The 24,508-nt window shown below is 47.6% G+C and overlaps 1 protein-coding gene across 4 annotated transcripts in view; it reads right to left on the minus strand.

Annotated features, from left to right (window-relative positions):
- Positions 1-24,508, minus strand: part of BBS9 (Bardet-Biedl syndrome 9) — a 406,580-nt gene that overhangs the window by 357,439 nt on the left and 24,633 nt on the right. For all 4 annotated transcript variants that reach the window (XR_012471048.1, XM_074198926.1, XM_074198924.1 and 1 more), the window contains exon 5: positions 22,781-22,894. Coding sequence is in view for 3 of the 4 variants with exons in the window: in XM_074198926.1 (XP_074055027.1) it covers positions 22,781-22,894 (114 nt within the window). In the remaining variant the exon portion in view is untranslated. The remainder of the gene's footprint in view (positions 1-22,780; positions 22,895-24,508) is intronic.

Below are 24,508 nucleotides of genomic sequence, written 5' to 3' on the forward strand. Positions count from 1 at the left end.
TTCTGTCCGAGGTGACCTGGCTTCTAAAGGACCCCCAGAGCCCAAGGCCTCCCCCCAAGTCTGGAAGTTCCCCACTGACCAGAATTCTCTCCTGCCTCATGTCCTTGGGGCTTCCCTGGTGGGAATTGAATTTACTTTATAAATTGCAGATATCCCTGAACTTTCTGCTGGATCCTTTCTAGACCCCCCCCCTTAGATTGGGGGTTCCTTGGAGTCAGGGACCATCTTGTATCTTTCTTTGTATCCCCAGCCCTTGTGTGGGGCCTGGTGGAGGTTCTTAATGTTTGTGGTCTGACAGTGCCCAAGTATGACCCTTCCTAGAGAGGCAAATGGGGCTCAGGTGTTGGAATTCAGTAGTGATTTCTGAGGGGCTTCAAAGGACCCAGTGGACTTGATCTCGTTTCTGGTCCTATTGCAGCTCCATCAAGGGGGTGATGCCCATCCCAAGAAACCCCGTCAACCTCAGGGGAGAAGTCAGGGAGACAACCCATTCTCCTGCCCATCCCTTGTCATTTGGAGTACAAATCCAAGGCCACTGGTCACAGCCTACATTATGTGATTTATTCTACAAAAATTCTAGATTCTTGTGCATTCACTGCTAGTGACCAGACCCCCCAGACAACCAGTCTCCTCTCACTCACCAAGTATAAGAAAATCTTTAAATCTGAAGATAAGAAAAGAATTCTTTCATCAAAACAATAGATTTTTTTAAATGTTATTTTCCTTCCTCTAGACGTCAACAGGAGAAAAAAAAAATGTTTCCAAACTTGTCCTCTTTAGAAAGAAATGACTTTGTATAGGCTGCAAGAGGGGAAAAAAAAATAGAAGGGGCAGTTCCTTGGGTTCCACTCAGAGGGCAAGGGGAGGAGGGTTTAAATACAGTAATGAGGATGATGGGAGGCAATGATACCAGAGTAAAGAGACTCCAATTAGGGCCATCCCCCAGCCCTCTCCCTGAAAGTCTGGGACATCAGCAGAGATAGCCAAAGCAACCAAGGGGCACCGGCAGGGCCAAGCTGGCCAAGACTTAGAGAAGCGTTGGGGGGGATTTTCCAAAGGAATACAGGAAGGGAAGCCTGGGACTCTGGCCCTCCTCATCCCCCCACCTCCCAAGTCCTTTCAGTCCCTTCAAAGCCTGGGGTCAGGGACCCCTTCTCCAGAGGCTGGTCCTGACTCCCTAGGGGTGAGCAATCTGGACTTCACCCCTAAAATTACTTCATAATTGCTTACCTATAGAATAGGGAAAGATCTCCAAGGCCCTCTAGACCCAGCCCCCCAAAGTGTCCACAGAGCTGAAATGTGAGTTCTGGAGCAAAGGACCTTTCCGTCACTGTCTTGGGACCTCCTGCCCTTCCAGGGATGGTTCTGAAGTGAACCAAAACCATGTGATGTAGCCCAAGGCGTACTGGTTTTTAAGTTGTTGTCCTTTACCTTGTGTTACATTCTTACAGAAAAAACAATGCTACTCATATTGATGGCTCGAGCGGCATTTATCCTTCCAGCGCCTGTCATTTATTATTATAAAACTGAAACTGAAGAGGGATTTATCCAGAAGAATAAGCCAGATCCTGTTAGCTCCCAGCAGCCACCCTGCGCCAGCTCCCTGATGAGCCCACCTAGGCAAAGGACCCCAAACTGTCCTCATCACCCTCAGCAATTCAAACAGCCAGCAGAGAATTAAAATGGGGACCACTCTTTCTCAGAAATTATAACATTTAGGTAAATCAAGGATGATCACTGTGCAAAACAGACATTTGAACATACATTTCTTAATAAGCACTGCAGCTAGATCTAGTGAGGTGAGACAGATAAAGCCCCAGGCCTGGAGTCAGGAAGATCTGGGTTCAAATTCAGCCTCAGACACTTACTAGCCCTATGTCCCTCAATCCCTATTTCTTCAGTTCATCAGTAAAATGGGCATGCTGGAGAAGAAACCAGTGAGTGACATCAGTGTCTTTGTCAAGAAAGCCCCTGACTGAAAGACTGATCATGCTGGGGCACAGAGGCAGGCCCTGCCCTCAAGAAGCTGATGTTCCATTGAGAGCAAATAAAAACATGTGTATCAAATACAAACCAGCCCGAGTGAAGCCACACAGGGGCATGTTCAAACACATGCCCCCTCCTCAGCTTCTCATTTTGAGCTTTCAGAACCTGAAGCAAAAAAAAAAAAAAAAAAAAAAACAGGCCAGCCACTATAGGAGTCACCTTCCCCCCATACCAGTGAGCAGCTCGGGTCATTGCTGGGGCGAGAGCAGGGCATCCCAAGTGCAGTTGGGTCCGGGCTAGAGGCTAGGGGGCCAATGGCTTAAAAACACACATAGGTGTATACGTACAACATACATCTACACATATATGTCAAAAGGTGGTACATGAAGAATTAAAGCCTACATTAGACATGTAACCACTAATTTGGTAGATGGCCAATTTTAGCAACCCTAAAGAAAAAGGAAAGAAGGAAAGGAGGGAGGGGAGGGAAGGGAGGAGTGAAAGAGGGAAGAGAGAAGGAAGGAAGGAAAGGGAGAGGAGAGGGGAGGGGAGGGGAGGAGAGGAGAAGGGGAGGAAGGGAGGAGGGGAGGAAGGGAGGAGGGGAGGAAGGGAGGAGGGGGGAAGGAAGGAAAGAAAGGAGGGAGGAAGGAAAGGAGGGAGGAAGGAAAGGAAGGAGGGAGGAAGGAAGGAAGGGAGGAAGGGAGGGAGGAAGGGGGTAAGGAAGGAGGGAGAGAGGGTGTTCTGGGGATCCAGACAGAGAGGTGGGTTGGCCCTGCTTTCCAAGAGGCCTGGTGTTGAAGGGACACAAGGCCCAAGGGATGTTTTAGCTGCAAGTCAGAGGGGTCCTTAGGATGGGTGAGCAAAGGCCACCTCCTTGAGTATGATCTCTGGTTTCTGAGGCTAAACTACCAGGGTCAAGGGCTCTGGTGACCACAACTTTCCCTTCAGGGAGAGAGCAGGCCCAGGCTGCTTCCTCCCAGAATGGCAGCCGAAGGAAGGGGGCTGCAGACCTGGCTCCTCCAAGGCTCCTGAATTCAGGGCCCTGAGCTGCTTCTGTCAGGGACGGAGGGGAGATGGCACTCCAGGGGACAGTGGTGGTTTGCCCAGCATGGGCCTCCCTGCCTCCTGCCTCCACCTGTTGCTGCTTCCATGATGGCAAAGGTCCATCTGAGGATGGTCCTTCCTACAGATGAGGCCCTGGGTCAGGTCAGAAGGGGCCCAAGGAGGGAGTAGGTTGTGGCCACTCCTGTCATCTGAGGCCACTTAGGAACCAGCCAGTAACTGCCCCTTCTTATTCCAGGGAGGTGATGCCCATGCCTTCCACAGCACCTCTTGTAGAGCATTGTCTTCCTGCTTCATCTTCTCTGAAAACTCTTGTCTGGTGGATACTTACGCAGCTTTCACAGACCTCATTTCCTGATGTTGTTGGATCATGTCTATGATGACAGGGGGTCAAGCTGTTCCTGTTGTTTGGTTTGTGTCTCAGTCCGATACTATTTATGTACAAATTTAACAGATATTTGGGCACTGTAACCCCTGGCAATCATCCTCCTCCTCACCTCCACCCCTGGGAGACTGGTGTGTAAATGGGAGCTTTCCCTCATCCACGCCTAGCCACAAACCCCAACGTTTTGACTTTCCTGACTTCAAAATCATGTTTCTGCACCCCCCGCCTCCTCACCCCAGCCTCCTCAGGGTTTGGGGTGGAGGAGGTCTCATTTTGCCAGCCAGCCTTCACACTCCCCTCTTGGACTTGGACTTGGGTCATCACACAAGAAAGTTCCAGCCTCCCTTTTCGGTATCTTTTTGTGTATTCTCTTCTTCCCTCTGGAACTGAAGCTCCTTGAAAGCAGGGTCTGACTTTTTCTTGTAGTCTTTGTTTAGTCCCATCTGACTCTTCTACTCTGTGTGAGCCTTTGAGGCTTTCCTCCAGGTCATTTTCCAGATGAGGAAACTGAGGCCAGCAGAGTGAAGTGACTTATCCAGGGTCACACAACCAGGAAAAGTTGCAGACCCAGGGGTCTGCCCCTAGCATCCCTGTCTTTCTTTTTACTTGGATTGATACTACTGGGCCTGACCATAGGAAGCACTTCATAAATGCTGATTTCCTTCCCCTTCCTCTCTCCCTTCTCTCCCTCCCTTTCTCTCTGCCTTCCTTCTTTCTTTTCTCTCCTTTAGGTCCCATCATCTCTCATTAGAACAGAACCGTCTTGAAAACAAGGCCTGGCCCGGTTATTTCCACTTGAATCCCTTGCCCCCTGTGAAATTAAACAAATGCTCTATCTCTCTAATATTCTAGCACTCTAAACACTGTAAGAGGCCAGCAGACGACAAATATGTATGAAAACATTTTAATATGTTTTCTTTTAAAAAATATAAACAAAAGAACATCAATCTTTGTGTTCATACTTTAATCCTACAAGATGGAAAACCAGTTCCTTCCAGAATGAACATGAAGGATGATTCAAGTCTACTCTGGCGATCTCGCAAAAAATAACTGACCCCTGGGTGTGGTATGGGTGCGCTCTGGCCCCTCTTTTCACCTGAGTTAGTTTTAAAACCCAACTTCCTCGCATTGTCTGAGTCAGATCCTTCAGGGGCTTGACCGTGTCCTTGCTGTAGCAAGACGGCGTAATACAATATGGAAACAATAACTGAGCGGCTTTCGCAGGCCTAATTCGGAAAATAATATTCATGCGTTTAGGGAAAAGGGAGCCCCGACAAGTGTGAGTGGAAAATTTCATCTGGCCTCTCACAGTGGTCTGATGAAGCTGTAGACTGTTCATTGTCTTAACGATTAACCTCACACAGGATTAGGAAAAACAGAGAATCATGTCCTGTGCTAGCTTCCAGGGTAACTGAACCTGGTTTTATCATCTCGTATTTTAAAAGGAAATACATAAAAAGAATATAAAAATGTTCAAGGAGAAACACACTTTGGATGTTGAAAAACGACCGGGAAGCAAAAGGAAAAAAAAAAAGATCTCAGTAAGAGAGAAAAAGAAACAAGCACTTTATTTCTCACCAATCTGTCTGAATTCATTTTACTTTCATTACAGATCTAGCCTGAAGGCGAAGTATGTTGAGGGTTACAACAAAGAGGGTGTTATAAGGAGGATTTTTTTTTAATAATAAAGTATAACATATGTGTAAGCCATGCACCCTTGTAACAGGAAACTTTATAATAAGGGTCGACTGTGCTTAACTTTTCCACAATTCTGGGAGAATGAGTTTTATGAGGTGTTAGACAAAGAAATTATCAAGCAAGTTTTGTGCTACAGAGTTAAAAGCTTTTGTATGACCGTAGTTTTAAATTTAGTATAAGCTTAAACGTGGGTCCTGCTATATTAGGAACCGTGCCTAAATCTATTAATAAGCCGACTGTAGCTCATTCTCTTAAAGAATATGTTTAACTTTTGCCTTCCAACAAAAAATTATTTTCAAATTCCGTTATTTTGTGGTTTTCTGGGCAGTGGAAGGCTACTCTTGAACTGATCAACGCATAATATAATTGGGGGATCCAATCAGTAGCTCTTTTCTTTTTTGAATGATGGCGATGAATATTTTTGGAACACTGAAAACCAGCGCCATCATTCATTCCTCACTCTTTCTTTGCCTCCCTTGCCCAACTTCCTGAAAAACCACATAGTTTTGTTACTCTTACAAAGAACAAGGTCTGGGCCTGTATACCAATGGAGATTAATTATGGCAGGATAAATGTAAACTGGACAGTGCAGAGGTTCTCTGGTGAGCATGCTTCCAGCCAAATCTGCAGATCACTCAGCTAAGGCGAACATGAAATTAAGAGTCTTAATAAGGCCTAAAACCAACCTCCTGTGAGTTTCTAACTGATGAGCATTTCTTCCCTGACTTTCCAAATCTAATTAGGCAAGATGCAAGGTCAAGATTGATGGAGAGCTGCCTTACATGAAAGAGTCTCGATCCCCGTCACCAAGCCCCTATTGCAGATTCAGAGGAGTGGCCCAGAAGCCATCATTCAGAAATAGTAATCCCTCCTCTCAGGCCCTAACAAAAAGGTTCTTTGCAATATTTATTTTTTATTTTTAAATTATGATGAAATGAAATATAATTTTGCTTCAATGCCAGTTCCCCCAGTTGATAACCGCAGAGCAGGGTGGAAGGCAGTGAGTGGGAGACACAGCTAGGAGAGGTGGGCTATGGGGCTGCCGAGGGCCCCCCAGGACCTGAAGCCGGCTCCTGCAGACAGCGACAAGCAGGCAGGAGATAGGGAAGGACGATGCCCGGCTGACTCCAGAGGACTGTCCCAGACCCGCCCGCCTGCCGAAGCTCTTCTCACCACGTCCCTACCAGAGTCCACCTCTGCAAGGGCAAGAACTCGGAAGATCCCCAGTGATCAACGGCTCAAAGATCCATTGTGGGGAGGCATCACAGGCTTGAGGGTACTGCTAATGGTGACCTAGACGTGACAAGTGCTATATTACTTTGTCATTCACTATAACCATGTGACCAATTAAACCTGACCAAACAGGCCCTCGCCACACCAGGCCTGCTGCCGAGCCAAGCGTGCTAAGCCAAGCCAGAGCTCGGCCTTGCCTCTCATCTCACTACTGCAGGACAGAGACATGGGGCTCCCAGAAGAGACGAGTCGCCAGCTCCCTGCTGCTGCATCCATCTGAGCTCTGGCCCCCACCTTCCAACCTCCCCATCACACCGGTCCGCCCCAGGGGCCTCCTCACCTTCTCCAGTGGAAGCAGATCATAGGACTGTTTCGACCAATCCCGGATCTTAGACTGAGGGAGCCTGCCCTGCCTTTCCAAACCCTAAGCCATCTCTGCTAGTCATCCCTCACCAAACACAGCCCTCCGTACCCCAAGAGCAACCGACCCAGATCAAAATGTTCCTGGGATGTATCCAACCAAATAAGTGACAGGACAGTCTAACAGCAAAAGTGTGATGTTTAAAAGCCCTGTCGAGATGCAGTTCATAGGGACCCTTCGGCCCAGACAAGTTAAGTTCAACCCACTGCTCAAGAGTCTCATTTCTTTTAAGAAGATCCGGGGGTAAGTGCAGCAGCTCCGATCCAAACCACTTACACATACTAACAATTCTAAAAATTGAGACAGGAACAAAAATAGATGAGTATCGCCATTTCTTAATGAAGTTCAACTGACACAAAACTTTGCCAGGTTCCATTATATCTGAGACTTAAACTCTGGAGGTCAATTAAATTACCTTTTGCATTCAATCTTGAAGGAAGCAATTTAGCATCTTAAAAAGTTTAAAAGAAACACAGACTATATTGTTCTTTCATATGAAACCTTTTTCCAATAATACTGAAACACTTTGCTCTCGTGCACTTTTATATTTTAATTTCCTTTTAAAATGGTTAGAATGTTGGAGAACAAAAATACCCCAAAATAGAAAACCACCTTATATTTCTACGGTGTTTTGCAAAATGCTTTCAGATCCATAGAGATCCAAATATCTAGACCTGGGCTCTTAAAAACTGTCTTCTAGTCGGTCAGTGGTCAGTGTCATCTGGCAGCCAAGGGCTTTGCTTTTCCAATGAGAACGTCCAAGATGATGCCAAAGGCCTCTCCCTGGAGCCCGTCCCTCCCATGCAGGATGTTTCCACCTTCCTCTCACAGCCAGAAGGCCTTCATCCTCCAGGGCAGAGGCTCTCCACACCTGGGTAACCCTGAAGGAAGGGAAGGTCATAATTACTGAGTGAGGAATTTCTGAAAATTGAGGTAAATGGGAGAACTGAGACAGAACCATGGAAAAGCCCCTACCCCAAAAGGGGGCAAGACGAGGTTCCTGAGCCCAACAAAGGGGAGACTGACATCCACCTGTCCTGTCACCAGCTTAAAGCAGCAGATTGACTTCTGGTCCTCTTCATACAAGACCACTCTGCTGGAAGAACAGGAGAATGCTTGGGATACAGCCAACCTCAACTCTGGCCAAACCAACTGGACAAAGCCTCTTCTTCTGACCTTGGGAGTCAGATATGGAGATACGGGCTAGACAATGGCCCAGCTGGGGATTTTGAACTGACCAAAACAGCTGGTCAAAGAGGCAGAGGTCTGCTCAAAGGGAGACCTCTGAGTTCCCTGGGGTCTTGTTCTTGGCCCCATGCTGTTGGACTTTTTATCAATGCCCTGGATGAAGGTGTCGATGGCATGCCTGCCTTGTGCCAAGTGCACAAAGAGGATCAACACGGTGGCTGATGGTCAGAAGCCAGAAGGCTACTCAGAGCTTGAAGTGATAGGCTGAATCTAGAGAGAAGAGCTTCTAACATTACAGGTTCCAAAATGTCAACTGCCTAGCTCCAAGGCAACAGAGATGCAGCCAGGGGAAAGGGTACAAGACCTGGTCCAGCATTCCTGAGAGGAGAAACTTGGTCTACCCAACGAAAGGTTGGCATCTCACTAACCATCTCCTGGAAAAAAAGATCTGGGCATTTTGTGACCACAATGTGAGCTAAGAGGGTGTCACTGTCCCCCAAAAGGCAACATCAATTCAGTCTGAACTGGGTCATTCAGAACACATATGCCTGGGTCCAAGGCTGGGCACCCTATTTTTAGGAACCAACTGAAGCACAGTCAAAAGAGGGTGACCTGGTCACTAGCTGGAGACCAACCCCTACAAGGAGAGGTTAGGGATGATGTTTTGTTTTGTTTTGATTAAGGTGTAACCAGGCCAATGATAATGGTCTTGATGCATTTAAAGGACTACCATATGGAAGAAGGATTAAATGTAGCCTCTGCTTTAATGGGCAGAGCAGCTAGGTGGCATAGCCTAGAGGCAAGAAGACTCATCTTCCTGACTTCAAATTTGCCCTCTAACCCTCAACAGTTGTGTGACCCTGGGCAAGTCACTCCACCCCTTTGTCTCAGTTTTCTCATGAACTGGAGCAGGAAATGGCAAAATGACTCCAGTATCTCTGCCAGGAAAATCCAAAATGGGTCATGAAGAGTTAGTCATAACTGAAGAAAGGCTGATCAACTAAAGGGCAGAATTATGAACTTTAAATGGAAGTACAAAGAGATAGTTTTCATTTAAATGTAAGGAAAAGATTGCAAAGGGAAGAAGGAGGGCAGTGGACAAGGGGCTAGAGAAGACCTGGGTTCAAGTTAACCACCTTGTCAAGCTGTAATTCAGTCTTTCGGTGCCCCAGACTACTCTCTAATTTCCTAAATTACAAGCCAACAAATTGCTAACTATGGCACTGAAGGGAGTTCCTTCAAATCAGAATAACCTCCACCTGAGGATCACACAGGCCACTCACCAAAAGGTGAAGGATGCAGCCTCAATGGGAAGGTGCTCTTCATCTCTGGAAGCCCCCAAGGGGCTGGCTGGCTGCAATACCACCAGCTTGGACTAGGCCTCTCCATGAGGTTCTAACACTTGAGCTCAGGGTCCTGGCCACTAGCTGAGTGACCTCTGGCCTCTCCCATTGGAATGTGAACTATAGGGGTGCAGGAACAGTGATTTTGCCAATATCTAAGCACTGAACAAACTCTTGCTGACTGTCATCTCACCTTCTCCAGGCCTTGGTCATCTTAAAAATGAGGGGATGAGATCAAGAAAGCAACATACGTGGAGAAGATGTGGGAAAATTGGGACACTGGTGCATTGGTGGTGGAGCTGTGAACTGATCCAGTCCTTCTGAAGAGAAATCTGGGGTTCTATTCAAAGGACCCCAAAACTGTGCACACCCTTTGATACAGTAATTAACACTATTAGGTCTGGATCCCAAAGAGATCATTAAAAAAGGAGGAAAGACCCACATGTACAAAAATATTTACAGCAGCTCTGTTTGTGAAGGCCCATCCATTGGGGGATGGCTGAACAAGTTATGGTACGTGAATGCAATGGAACACTATCGTTCTGTAAAACGTCATGAGCAGGGAGGCTATGTAGCACAGTAGACAGAGCACCAGCCCTGGAGTCAAGAGGACCTGTGTTCAAATCAAACCCCAATGCCTTGCAAAAAAAAAACAAACCTAAAACAAAAAAGAAATCATGAGTGGCCAGCTTTGAGAGAAGCCTGGGAACTTGCATGAACTGATGCAGAGTGAGGGAAGCCAAACCAGAACATTGTACACACTAACAGCAACATGGAGTGATGATCAACCATCATGGACTTTGCTCTTTTCAGCAACTCAATGACCCAAGACAATTCTAAAAGACTCCTGACGGAAACTACCAAAACTACCATCCTCGTCCAGAGAAAGAACAAAGGAGTCTGAATGCTATGATCAAAGCAGGTGATTTTCACCTTTTTTTTGCTTTTTGCCTTGTCCCTTTTGTTCTGATTCTTCTTTCACAACAGGATTAATGTGGAAATATGGGCAACATGACTGAACATGTATAACCTGTATCAGACTTCTGGCTGTCTTGGGAGAGGGAGGGAGAAAAAGGTGAACCTCAAAATCCTACAAAAAAAAATGGAGATTCAAAACTATCTTTACATGGAATTGGAAAAATAAAATACTATTGGGGGGGGGGGGGAGAAGCCAAAATACATTTTTTTAAGGTCGGGTTTTTTTTTTTTTGCAAGGCAATGGGGTTAAGTGGCTTGCCCAAGGCCACACAGCTAGATAATTATTAAGTGTCTGAGGCCAGATTTGAACTCAGGTCCTCCTGACTCCAGGGCCAGTGCTCTATACACTGAGCCACCTAGCTGCCCCCAAAATACATTTGTAAAGTGCCTACTGTGTGCTGAGCATTGTAGCTTTTTGTACTTGGGAAGTGGCCTTTCAAATCATCACTCAGATCTTTCCTACCTAAAAATCCGTGGCTTGATCTTGTAAACACTAGGAAAGAGGACAAGAGGTGGGAAAGAGAGGAATGTCCCAAGTTACTGTGCCTCAGGAATAAATTTGAGAAAACAAAAATTCTTTAGCTCTGGGAACTATTTACAAAACATCAATACACCAAGATAATTTATTCTCTTCTAATAAGCAAAATGTTTCATTAGACTCCACAAGAGATAGCAAGAGGCAGAAGTCCCATAGAGTCACAAGACTATTGTTCAAATCTTGTCCCGAAGGTTTTCTCTATTGATTTTTAATTGATCATACTTTATATACACTTAGAAAACGCTTGTGAAAACAAAGCAAGCCTACTGCCCATCACCATCTCTGCAGCAAGAGTTTTTACTAGAGAATTCACTCCCCTCATTTGAGTTTCCACATCCAACCTCTGGCAAGAAAGCTTTGTTGTCTTTTTAAACATCCCTGAGACAACCAACATCCTTTCTGCCCTTCCCCCCCATGGATCCAGGGCTGCCATTGATAGTAACCAAGGAAGCCCTTCACCCCTGGTTTCTGTAGCAGAAGTTCCGGGGAGACTAGACGATGTAACCAAGTGGAAAAAAGTCCCCTCAACCCCTCTTGATGAGCTCTCCCCAGGAACTGAATTTTTATACAACTCAACATACAGGAGGAAGACACAGGAAAATAACATTGCTTAGTAGGTCTTGGAGCAGGAATTTTACAAAGGAAAATCCAGTCCAGGTCGAGAAGTGATCACATTCTACTCTCGATGGTAGAAATTTGTCTCCAACACAACAAGACCCTTAAAATTAATACTGACCAGAAACAGAAGCCGAAGCTCCACTCGGATTCCCCAGCCCCTCTGTGGGTGAGGGGGGTCCGGGTGGAGGGTGGTTCATGGGTGCCCCGAGATTATCAACACCCCCATCCCCAAAAGAGAGCATTAATCTGCCATCAGCACTAACACACCCACCAAAAGGCAGGCTGGGTCTGCCTGTACATTCACCCAAACACAGCATATCAATTCAATCTTTGGATGGCAATCAAAGGCTCCAGATGGCCCAGGGGGATCTAGACTTTCAGCGATGGTATGTGCCCACTGATAGGCTTCTCCGGCAGTTAAGATGAAAGCCCAACATTTCAGACAATTAGACGTTACCACGGACTGTAAAGGATTGGATTATCTAGCGCCGCTACATGATTAGATGGACGGCGGCTTGCCGAGCCTTCAGTTGGCTATTTTCTTTGGCAGACCTCAGAACCCCAGGAATTCATGAATTTTATTTATGTGACAATATAATCCCATACAAGCTTATGGTAGTCAGTTCATTATTTTTAAAAATATTCCTCAAGCCTGGTATTTATTATTTGTAAAAATCTCTTCATCTTGTGGCGGCTGGTAAGGTCAAAAGAAAATCGGATTGTGAGTCAGAGGCCAACAACAGTGGAGCTTGGTTCTGGCTCTGGGGCCAGTCTTGCTTCTCCATAACTCAGTTTTCTATCAAAACAAAATGGTATCGCAGGGTCCCCTTTAGCTCCCTTGCCCATGATCCTTTCTGGATAACTGAACTGCAAACATACTGCCCCTTTCGCATAATGTATTTTCATTTCATAATTTGTGTCCCTCATTGGCCCTGTTCTTTTGCTTGAAGCTTTCCTAATTTTTCGTCCTCGGGGAAAAGAAAAACTCAAGTTTCTGATGAAAAACTGCATTATAATCTAGTGAAGTAAGAACATTAAAAGGGTTAAGGGGGGAAATTGACTTTTCTCAAGTCTGTCAAAAAAAAAAGGAAAAGCTAGAAGGTGAGTACAATATATTAAATAACAAGATTTATTTTTTAAAGTTTTATATTAAAAAAAAAGGTTTTAGCCACCAAGTGACTATCTTGGGAAGTTCATCCCATGAGGCAAAAAATAAAGATGGTACAATGTGCCAACAGAGATCACCCTGGCAATGTTATGGTCAAAAGTTTCTAGCCACCAGGTCATGGTGACCATTTTCTTAGTTTCAACAAAAAGAGTTTGATGACCCTGAAACATAGCTTCCAAATATGAGTGACAATCCTCCTCCTCCCATGACTGTCTTGAGGTAGAGGAGGGGTTTGAGTAGGAGCTCAATGGGACCCAAGATGGGTCACTCAAGATGCACTGGTCATAGCGGAGAATTCTGACTGGAGAAGGAAGCAGCCAAGAAAACCCCAGGGCCTAGGCTACGGTTCCCAGGGTCATGAAGAGTCGCCATGATGGAACCACCACAATCATCTCCCATTAACCCAAGCAAGACTCCGTGCTACTGGGACAAAGAGAACATGCGGACTCTTGTCCTGCAGGAGGTTCAGGTCTGATGAGAACAATGCACAAAGGACTCTAAGATAAAAGATAAAGAGGGGGTAAGAGAAACATTCACTTTTCTTATGAAGAGACGGAATGGACTGGAGTGGAACAGACACATGGGCATCTGGGGAGCCCTGGGACATTGGGGAAACTGTCCACCTAGCCCTCAGTTTGCTCATCTGTAAACTCCATCAAATTGGGAGGTGAGTCACAGAACTCCTAAGGCCTTCGCAAACCCTGTACTTATTCAGTTTAAGCTTCTACAGATTGTGTCTAGCTCGAGGCATCTGAACTGAGCCTCGGCTGGTAATAACGTTTGTCCTTCATTCTTGAAGACCAGGACCTCGGGGAGGTGAGGCCATGACAAGTATGTGTACTAGATTTGAGTGGGGGGGCTGTTCTACATCACCAGCCTCACTTTCTCCTCCAGAGCCATCAGATATGAATCAAAACAACAGGAGATGGCCCTGGATGCAAGGCAGTCAGGGTGAAATAACTTGTCTAAGTTCACACAGCTAGTAAGAGTCAAGTGTCTGAGGTTGGATTTGAACTCCCATCCCATATCCACTGCGTCACTCAGTTGCCCTGCCTCAGGTCCCAGGACACTCCCCATTGGGAAGGTGGACTGGAGACACAACTAACATGGTGCCCTTGGGACCATAGCCCAGGCCAAGAGGTGTAACTTTGGCAGACAGACACTGGGGGCCTTCAAAGAACAGAAAGGGAGTGAAAGGCCCCCAGCAAGCTTTTCTGAGTCCTGAGCCCAACAACCGCAAAGGCCCAGAACTCTCCATGTGAAAGCGGGGCTTAGAAAGCCTTCAATTCACAGACAGGATAACCAGATCTGGGTTGATGGATGACTCCCCCAGAGCCAGGGGTCTGGAGGACCAGGTCCAAGGAGGGAGTGGAAGAATGGTCCACACTAGTTTGAAGTGTTAATTAGGAATATAGAAAAAGTCACATCCATATTGGCAGATGGAGGGTGCAGGTCTGAAGGCAGGAAGACCACATCCGAGTTAGTTGACCCTGGGCCAGTCACTTCTCTTCTGCAGAAGGGCGATAGTAATAGTACCTCCCTTCTGGAGTTGCTGGAGCAGCAAATGATAACAATGGTTAAGTGCTTAGTACACAGAATGAGCACTACATCAATGGCAGTTATTGGCTACTGTGAAGTAGTGGAGAGCTGGGAAAGAGCCAAAGTCTTTAAAATATGTAAATGTGATTATCAATGCTAAAAAATGCAAACTTAGATTATTTAATAAAATTATAAATAATCAAAGTCTCCACAAAAGAAAAAATATTTCGCCCCTGGACTCCGAATGGGCCAACCCTTCATGTTGGGTGGGGCAGATACCAACAGGATTCTAAGTCTCCCATGTGATTCTTCTGACAGAAGACCCCACAGCCCACTCCTAAGGGGAGGAATGGGCAAAGGGTCAGCCTGGCCTGTATCAGGCAGACTGAAGGGGAGGTCAGGCCGATGAGGATGGCAGCCCAAGACTTGGAGAGGCTTGGTTCAGGGCCCTGGGAGGGTCTTAGAGCTGGGCTAAGAGTGGAGATGACCTCAAGGTTAGTATTTCCTTGTGAGTCAGTGGGCAGGACTGAAGAGGGCAGGTGAGGAGGAGGGAAGAAGGAGGACCTAGAAACATCTACCCCAGGAAGGGGCTCCTAACCTCTTGGGGCCCTGGATGCCCTGGGCAATGTGGGGAAGCATCGGAGGCCTTTCCCAAAAGAATGAGTTTAGATGTAGAAAATAAAATACTAGGGGAGGCTAGGTGGTGTAGTGGATAAAGCACCGACCTTGGAGTCAGGAGTACCTGGGTTCAAATCTGGTCTCAGACACTTAATAATCACCTAGCTGTGTGGCCTTGGGCAAGCCACTTAACCCCATTTGCTTTGCAAAAAACTAAAAAGAAAATACTTAGGATTATAGAGAATTAATTAAATGAAATGAAGTTATCAAAATACATTTTTAAACCAAGATCTCGGACACAGGCAAAATTCATGAGCTGTAAGATGAAGAGCAGACCCTAAAAGGGCAACCACTGGCCCAGAGAACTGACTAGCTTTTGAGGGAAAGGTTTTAAAAAGTATATATTGTTGGGAAGATATCTGCAGGCATGACTTTTATCAAGAGTAGCAGCCCAGGGTGGCCAGCCCCAACATCAGGAAGTCCCCCTCTGACACATAAGAGCAGAGAGACCCTGGTCAAGTCATTTTCTGGGCCTTGGGCTAGACCTTAAGACTGTTCCTTTCCCACAAGTTTCCCCCTCACCTCAGGGAGAGGAGTTTCCCAGCCAGGAGCTCCTTACATTGATGACAGCAAAGCATGAGGCCTCAAGGAAAACTAAAACCTGAGATTGGCAGACCAGGGACTGGGCAGGAGAGGAAGCAGCACTGCTCATCCTGGGCAGAAGAGCCTTGCAAAGATTCCCCAGGGCTTTCCCAGTGTCCTCCTGGATTCCTCTGGACCTGTCCATAGATCCCAGGACACTCACCATTGGGAACTCTCCTGATGCACAAGCCAGCCTGCCTGGACATCCCCACATCCCCTTGGCCGGATGGACTTTCTGGTGGGTGGGCAGGCCCTGGACTCCAGGGGAGCCCTCTGGTTCTTTCCAATGTGTCCCTTCCCTCCTCTGACTTCTTTTAACCGCCCCCATTAGTGTCTGTTTCTTGAGGGCAGGCAGTCTTTATCTTTACTTATCCCCAGCCCTTAGCACAGTGACTAGTATACAGTAGGAATTTAATAAATGCTTATTAAGGACAGCCCAGAGGCACAATCACATCTGCCGACACCTATGCTCACATATGGCACAGAGAGTAGAGAAGCACAGATGAATGTTCAGTCTTTTTTTTTTTAGGTTTTTTTTGTAAGGCAAATGGGGTTAAGTGGCTTGCCCAAGGCCACACAGCTAGGTCATTAAGTGTTTGAGACCAGATTTGAACCCAGGTATTCCTGACTCCAGAGCCAGTGCCTTATCCACTGTGCCACCTAGCCACCCCAGATGTTCAGTCTTAAAAGGAGAGCCACAACCCCCACAGGAAGTGTTCTACTCCCCCAAAGGGCCAGCCAGATACCTGAGGGAGTACCTGAACCAGGTTCAAATGCAAATCTCACAGAGTTTAAAACCCTCCCAACATGACCTCAAGTTCTCTCCCCAGAGATCTGACTTAAGAGGGTAGCTGGCAAAATCCAGGAGGAAGCTGCTGCCCAACCAAGAAGCCTCCAGCGCCAGTGGTGTGGCCCATTCACTGTGGGAGCAGAGGAGGGCACGGGTGCCTCCCACTGAACTGGAAGTTGAAACAAATGAAAGAAAAGTAGGGGAAAAAATGACTCAGGTCATTAAAAACATGAGGAAGGAAACTAATAAAACTCAGGAAAATAAAACTAAAATGTCTAAAGGAAGGAAGACAAATGAAAGGGGGGAAATCATATAATGGTAAAGAGTGTGCAATCTGACCGCACAAAACCCACGTCACAGGATCATGAAACTAATCCAATGGGAAGACTGAGCACGAGATGGAGAGGAGGGCAAGGCCCCCACTGGCCCAAACCAACGACCATCCTCTGCCTGGCCAAAAATCAGATGTCACTATGAGGCCAGGACTGGACTCTGGCCTCTGGGGTCCAGACGATGGCAGCACCTGAGGGCCACACATTGTTTCCCCTTACTATCTCTGGTGTGAAAAGAAAGAAAGAGAGGAGGAGAGGAAAGGAAAAGAAAAGAAACAAGAAAAAAGAGAAAAAAAGAAAGGAAGGAGGAAAGGAGGGAAGGAAAACAAGAAGGAAAGAGGGAGAAACAGAAAAAAGAAGGGGTGAGAGGGAGGAAGGTGCAAGGTAGAAGAAAGAGAAAGAAAAGAGAAAAAAGAGAAAAACAGAAGGAAGGAAGGAAGGAAGGAAGGAAGGAAGGAAGGAAGGAAGGAAGGAAGGAAGGAAGGAAAAAAAGAAAAGAAGGGGAAGAAGGGAGGAGAGAGAAAAAGAAAGGAAGCAAGCAAGCAAAAGGAGAGAGAATAGGAGGGGGAAGGAAGGGAGGGAGAAAGAAAGAAAAGAAAGCAAAGAGGAAAGGAAGGGGGAAGGAAGGAAGAGAGGAGAGAAAGAAGACTTCATAGCAGAGGGAAGAGCACTTTGCTCTTCCAAGATAAGGTCCCCTCTGGTCTTCAGGGAACTGCCGGCCTCTGGCTGGTATGCTCTGTAGAAAGAGGCTCATCGGCCATTTGATTTGTTTTTTAAGCTTGACCCAAATGACATCCTCTGACTGAAAAAGTTTGAATCATCTCATAAAGAAGATCCCTGAAAGCAGACCGAATTCTTGGGTTTTCACTTGATTTTGTTGTCTGTGGCCTTTCCCTTTTGTTCCATTTCTTCTTTCACAACTTGATTAATGTGGCAATACGTTTCCATATATCAAAATGCTTTGCATTTTGGGAAGGGAGGGGAGATGGGCGAAAGGCAGGGAGAAAGATCGTGTAACTCCGAATCTTATAAAAATGAAGGTGGAAACTTATCTGAATGTGTAAATTAGAAAAAACAAAATACTATTTACAAAAAAAGGATCGATTCAAACTTGGTAATACCAGAAAGCCAATTAAGTAGAGGCTATTAATTTTGGCCAATCCCCATTGACTTCAGGGATCTCAACTAGATATTTTCCCACTCTGAATTATGAGCTGATAAAAGATAAAATCATTCAAGCTTTATAACACAAACTGGTCTTCTAAGCAGCAACACCCACCAAGACCCCCTTAGAATATCCTCCCCGCCAGATCCGCCAACATTGAATGAGGCCTTTGGGTTTGTGGCTTATTCAACTTCTGTGATGAATCCTCATCGATCCTCAATCAAAATAAAAGCCCATATGCACCACATAAGTACAAAAATGAATGATGAACAACCCACTTGAATCAATGGATCCATGAATTCACCACCATGGCTAGTCCCTCCACTGCTATGAACTGCAACCACACCAAGAAGTTTTGTCCTCTTGCCTGTATTCTCCCAGTGATCTTCCAGCATGTTGGGGACCTTCTCTTCAGATGGGTGCCAGTTGGTGGGGCCTACAGAAACACTACTTGCTCACCTCCTTCACCCTGCCACATGTCTTCTCCATTATGTTCCCTTGGTCACTTCAGTGTTGGACACGGGAGGAGTGACCAGATGCAAGACTGATGTTAGAAAGGTCACACTACCACCCATGTGAGCAAGTCAAGACTAAACCCTACAGCCAAACAATGGAAAAGCTGGGCCTGGGAACTCAAGTTTTCTCTGTAGTGTCTTATTTGATGAAATAACCATTTGTTAAACTCCTGCTGGGGGCCTGTCTACACCACAGGCAGCTCCTATGTGGGACTGTCATCCTCTACAACTGGCATACACCCCTTTGCCCCCACACAGAGGGGCCCCTTGGCTTCCGAGCCTGGGTGACTTAAAGGAAGTTGAACCAAAGGATTGAAAGATGCTTTCTCTACAACACATGATTAAGGGTACCAACAACAGCAATCAAGACACACTGTGTACTGGGAAAAAATGGGCCCAGGGCAGAGGCCAACGTGGTTACTCCTAGAGCTGCCATGACAAACTCTCAACCAATGGGAGCAACAACTGGCAAACACCCCAAGCCACAGACCCAGGGGGGAAGAGCCTGAGGGGGAGGGAGTTGGATGACAACTTGCAGGTTCTGCTCTTCATATGCTCTTGTGATTTTCTTCATCTCTCTGAATGTTTTGTCAAGTGTAATACTGTTTTTGCTAAAAAAATAAAAAAGAACATTTAAAAACAGAGAGTAAGGAGGTACTGCTTGTGACTAACAAGCATGAGCTTTGGCATCCAGGCTGCAGTCTCCAGAGGCTACTTCGGTGGACATTGGCCCCCTAAGAATGGCTCGGATTGGCCTGCGGCTTCACTGTCCCAAAGAACTTTTTCAGTATCATCTCATTCAATCACAGCCACCACCCCAGGGGTGGAAGCCAAGGTTCCTGACCCCATTCTCAGGGTGTCACTCCTTCCCTTCTATAGACTCATCTGTATATGATGTACAGGGTCCCTGGACACCCCCAGGGAAATATCAGATCCCTGAGGGCACTGGCATATTATCACTGAGAAACCCAGAGGCTCTTTGCCTCTCAGCTTCATTTTGGGGTTTTTGGAAGTGGCCATTCTTGGCCTCTTGGTCCCATCTCTCTTACCCAACCTAAATCGCTGAATGGGCATTGCCTCAGGTAAACATGACCTAGGAAAGACCCAGCTTTAAAAAGCCAAGGTTTCCCCACCGCACTGAGGGCCATCCCCAGGGATCCTGATTCACGTCTGAGTTCTGGAGGAGAAAGTGAGACAATTCAGGTGCTAGCCATGGTGCTACCACCCTGATGTCTTGGACATCTTCAAGAACAAAGGACAAATATCATCCGGCCTCAGCACGAAGTTTGGGCCTGATCTTGAGACCAGAATATACAAGAGAATACATAAAGTTCACTCCAATGGACCCTTTCCACGATCCGGGAGAGTTTCTGTGGCGGAGCAGTTGTCACCTTGTGACACCACCAGGCAAGGTGGCCTGGGGTCTTTGAGGGAAAGGTGTGCAGCCTTCCTGCCTCCTGGCTCCAAAGCCTGGTAGTGCTGGCCTCCCCCTGGTAGGCTCTGCCTCCCCAACCCTCCTGGCCTCCTTCCAGAGGGCAGCTCCCACCCACTAGTGCTTTCTCTCCAAGAATCCCACATATACACATACAAACAGATGTACCTTTGTGTGTATATGTGCACACACGCACAAGTCTGTTATATGGGCACATCCATGCATATGATGTCTAGGAAGCGTGTGCATGCAGCCATGTCTGCACACATCAGTACAATCTAGGCAAGCATGTGAACACCTGCCTGCCTACATATATGCACATGTCTTCTACGTGCCAGCTCCTGTGTCTGTTTTATGTGTTTGAGTCTGTGCCCAGTACAGACTCAGGACCATCTAAATGACCGCTGGGCACTCCAACTAAACCTTCAAGAGCACAGGCCCTCTAGGTTGCCATGCAGGGGAGAGGGGGCCTTCCAGGGTCCGAGTGCTCCTGGATGGGGATGAAACGCCAAGTCTTCTAAGCCCCATCTCTGTCCCAGCTTCCCAGTCTCTGAACTAAGGCTCCAAAGCTGCCCGATGCTGCCCTCTGGTGGCAGCTGTGCCACAGGACGTGGCAGTGCCCTAGGGTTGCTCCTCAGCAGCAGGACCCCCTTTTCTAGAGGCTTGGCCTGCTCCCAGCTAGGCCAGAAGGAGGTGTAACCCAAGGCTTTCCTCACCCTCAGGTTGGTCCTGAGGCAGCAGCTCCAATCCCCCCAGCATGTGCCACCTCCTCTCCCCCCAGAGCTAGGATGAAGCTGCTCTGATCACCAATGAGGCCCAAGTCTTGACAAGCCCTTGGGCTCAGGGAAGCAGGGAAGGCTGGAGATAATCACAGGTCCCAAGATCCTGGGGGGGGGGAACCTTCCACTTCAAAACTTCAAAGTTGCTTCCACTGATCAAAGTTGGCCTGCGTCTGAGGCTGCCCCTTCAGTGGCACCCAGGACTGGAGAGGATTTCACTCTCTGGGCTCCAGAGGCCACTTGCAGGGGCTGAATTCAGAGGATGACGGCAAGGGGGCTGACACTGGATGCAGAGCTGGGGGGCTGGAGAGGCCACTGGAGCCTGGGCCATCTCCACCCAAATCTCAAGGGAAAGGGCTGTTAAGGAGTTGAAGGGTGGTTTGAGGCCCCAGACACAGGCCCCCTTGTCCTTTGATGCCTCAGCTAGGCTGACTGCCTGACCCCTGGTAACGGCTATCCCTCAGAAGCTGGGAACTCAGGCTGGTGGCTCTTCCTTACCCATTGGCAGTTAAAGCTGCTGGATGTGAGGAAGGGGAGGTCCTCCTTCCAAAGGGATGGCATGTGGCTCTGTGCCCATCCAGTTCATATCACCCTAGTCTTCTTGCCAATGGGGGGCACTTCTAGTCCACCTTGGCACCAGGCAGCCCAGCAGCTGCTCTGAATGAGGGCTTGTGATGTCAATGCTAGGGTGGGGTGAGCATCTGGCCTTCACTGGGGCGCCGGTCTGGGCTTGACCTCGGAGCTCCCAGGTAAGCAGGGGGCCCAACTGGAAGAATGGTCAGGGGTATAGGGGGCACTGCTCTTCCCAGAAATTATTGCAAAATAGAATGAAAAAAATTGCAATCAAAAACTAAAACAAACTGTTGAAAAAAACAAGTTTAGGCCCAGAGGAGAGAGACATCAAGACCAACCTCTTCCACGATCAGGGTCCACAAATACAGACCAAGACTGGCACACATGAGCAGTCTGGCAGCATTTCTTTTAGTTTATAGTTTAGTTTTTTATATTATTGGTGACCGGGGGGCTTGGTCGAGAAAATAGACACTCCTCAAAAGCTAAGTTTTTTTTTTTTGCTTTTGCAAAGCAATGGGGATTAAGTCATACAGCTAAGTAATTACTAAGTGTCTGAGACCAGATTTGAACTCAGGTCCTCCTGACCCCAGGGTGGGTACACTAGCCACTGGACCACCTAGCTGCCACAAAAGCTATTTTTAAAAATGTTTCTCATTTGCCTTATATTCGGCTTTATTTACACCACTGGATTTTGCCAGTCACCTCAACCACAGCAGGAGATGGAGCAGGGGGTTCCTCGTTCCATGGTCAAGTGGCCCCAGGAGAGGCCCAGGATGTATCCAGGGGCCGACCTTAATCAGCTCCTCCAGCCTCCAAGGGCCTCTGGAAACAAACAGGAAAGAACTCTGAGGTCTTCTGGTACAGAGTCTATTCACCTCACACCAAGGAGCAAGAGCCCAAGGAAGACAGCTTCTTCTCTGCGATCAGCAGGATGATGACTTGCTATGCTCAAACACTAGGAGGGGGGACCCCCGGGCCCTCCCCAGCCCTCAGGGTAGTGGACCAAGGATGAGCAAGAGAGGCTCTGAAGATGCCAGCAGCTGCCCCCCACTTACCTGAGAACTCGAGGTCAAGCCCAGACAGGACCAGTGCCTCAGCTGAAGGCCAGATGCTCACCCCATCCCAGCACTGACATCACAAGCACCCATTCAGAGTAGCCACTGGGGCACCTGGTGCCAAGGAGGACTAGACAAGCCCCCCACTGATGAGAAGGCCAGGGCAACATGAACTGGGCAGGCACAGAGCCACTGTGTCAGAAATATTGATTACCAAAAAAGAGAACTCCCGTGTTTCTTCCTCTATCTCAGAAGTAGCAAGGGGCAAGGGTGGGGTCCAGGATACACATGCTTACAGCAGCTGAGAAACAACGCCACTGCTGACCCTGGCAGGATCAGAACCTTGGTAACAGTCACGATGCCAACCCTGGAGCATCAGTCTGGCCCGGCTAGGTGGGGAGGGCCTTCGGGGAGAAGTGGGGACCCATCTGCACAACCATGTTAAAGTTCTGGACAGCTGCAAGGCAGCGGAACAGAAAACCTGGGGGTGGATCCCAGCAGGTCAAACAGAAGACAAAGCTGGGAAACAGTCACTTTGTAGACAGGACAAAGGGGAGATAAATAACAACCATCAGAAAATACCACCTCCACCTTGGGATGGATTGTTTTGTACTGTTAGGCTTGGATATCTGAAGGGAGGCCTAAAGGAAAGGCATCTGTCTGCACCATGCCATGCCACACAGCCTCCTTTCCCATGAAAAGGAGAACCAAACCCCCATTACCTTTGATGCCTCCAAAGGAGCCATAGGTCATGTTGCAGGCGACCCGCTGCAGATTGTGCTCATACATGAGCTTGATCTGGTACTGGTTTCCATGTTCCACGCTGCCCATAGTTCCTACAAACAGAGAATTGAGATTGGGTCAGTCGTGAAAGCAGACTGAAGGGGAACACATCCCCCCGCATGGCAGCCCAGCCAACCAGAACCAGCCCCAGCGGATCTTCTCTGATTGACTTAGACCTGGACTGCATCAGAGGTCCACCTTGTTGGGCCCCTCCCCAGGGGAAGCCGCACCTGTGGTGACAGGAGCTTCCCAAAAATCCTCCCAGCATCTGCTACACAATAATCTGAGTTAATTTTCTTTGGAATAATTAAGTAATTAGTAAAATATGAAAACACAGTCCCAAAAGGATCTGAGGCCAAATTTCTGCTTCTTTTCAAATGATGCTATTTTTGCATCCCACCTACTGAAGAGATTACTGAAGTCTCTTCTAGTTTAATGGATAAAACGTGTCAATGTCCCCTGGTGATGTTCAATGAATTCTGCCAAAGAGAATCCTCAAAAAAAGAAAAAGACCCTGCATTGGGTTGGTCTCCAGTGACAAAACACAAGAACATTTAAAATACACACATCATGAAACCAAACAGTCTCTCACACCTTAGTCACCAATGACACGCCAATGAAACAATGCCATGTATTAAGGGCCCACTATGCCTAAGAGCCATGTTGTCATCCACCCTGGGGAAGCTTCCACTCTACTAGGGTAAAGGCCGGGTCCAGAGACCCCCAAAAGACAGGCAAGGGGGTGAAGAGGTGCAGGTGGAGGATCTAGTGGGGCCTCAGAACTGACAGGCAGAATGGAAAGTGCCAGAGAGAGGTCCAGAGGGCAGCTGCATGCAAAGAGTGAGCGATGGAGCCCAGGGGGCTGCCTGTACCCCCTAGGAGTGCTTCAAGGCTCTGCCTAGCTATTCTGGTTATATGTGGATTAGGTGGTGATTGGCATGTCTCTGCCCACTTAAAATAAGGCACAGCTACCAGAGGGGGATCAAACAGAGTTCCCCTCAGTCCAGTAGAGATAACCGAACATCCAGTCAGTTGGACTGGCATGCCTACAATACCAGGGTAAAGTCCCCAGGCCCTGGCCTGGAGCACAGCTAGACTCAGAAAGCTCCCTGGGTCCTGCCAGCCTCACCCCTGGAACAGCAGAACACTCAGACAACCACAAAAATGAAGAGTTCTGTACGGGTGAACCTCAGCAACGCACTCCCCCATCTCTACAAAGGACAGGCTCCAGAGAGGCCGATGAATGAGGCTGCTGGGCCCAGGACCCCCTGCATCGGCCTCACAACCAATGTGCAGCCTGCAAGGGCATCAGGGCCAAAGCAACCATGGGAAGAGCTGGGAAAGCAATAGAGGGGAGGGGTGGAAGAGACCGCAACGCAGACATCCTAGTACAAAATACAAAGGAAACCTTTGCTTGGATCCAACTGAAGTGCATATTCTAGCAAAACATCTTTTTGTCAAGGAATGGAGATGGACGACTGTCTAAGGCAGGACTCGTATTCATTTCTTCCCGACCAGAGGCTGGGAATGCTCCGCTTTCCTATGGCAATCATCTGCAGACAAGCACTGTCCACAAGCTGCAGGGCACCCAATCCCCAGACAGGACTCACCGATCAATGCAGAGCTGCGCCACCAATGAAGGAAAGCGTGAGGCCAAAGTCGGAGAG

This window comes from Macrotis lagotis, chromosome 8 (assembly GCF_037893015.1).
Source record: "Macrotis lagotis isolate mMagLag1 chromosome 8, bilby.v1.9.chrom.fasta, whole genome shotgun sequence".
NCBI lineage: Eukaryota > Metazoa > Chordata > Mammalia > Peramelemorphia > Peramelidae > Macrotis > Macrotis lagotis.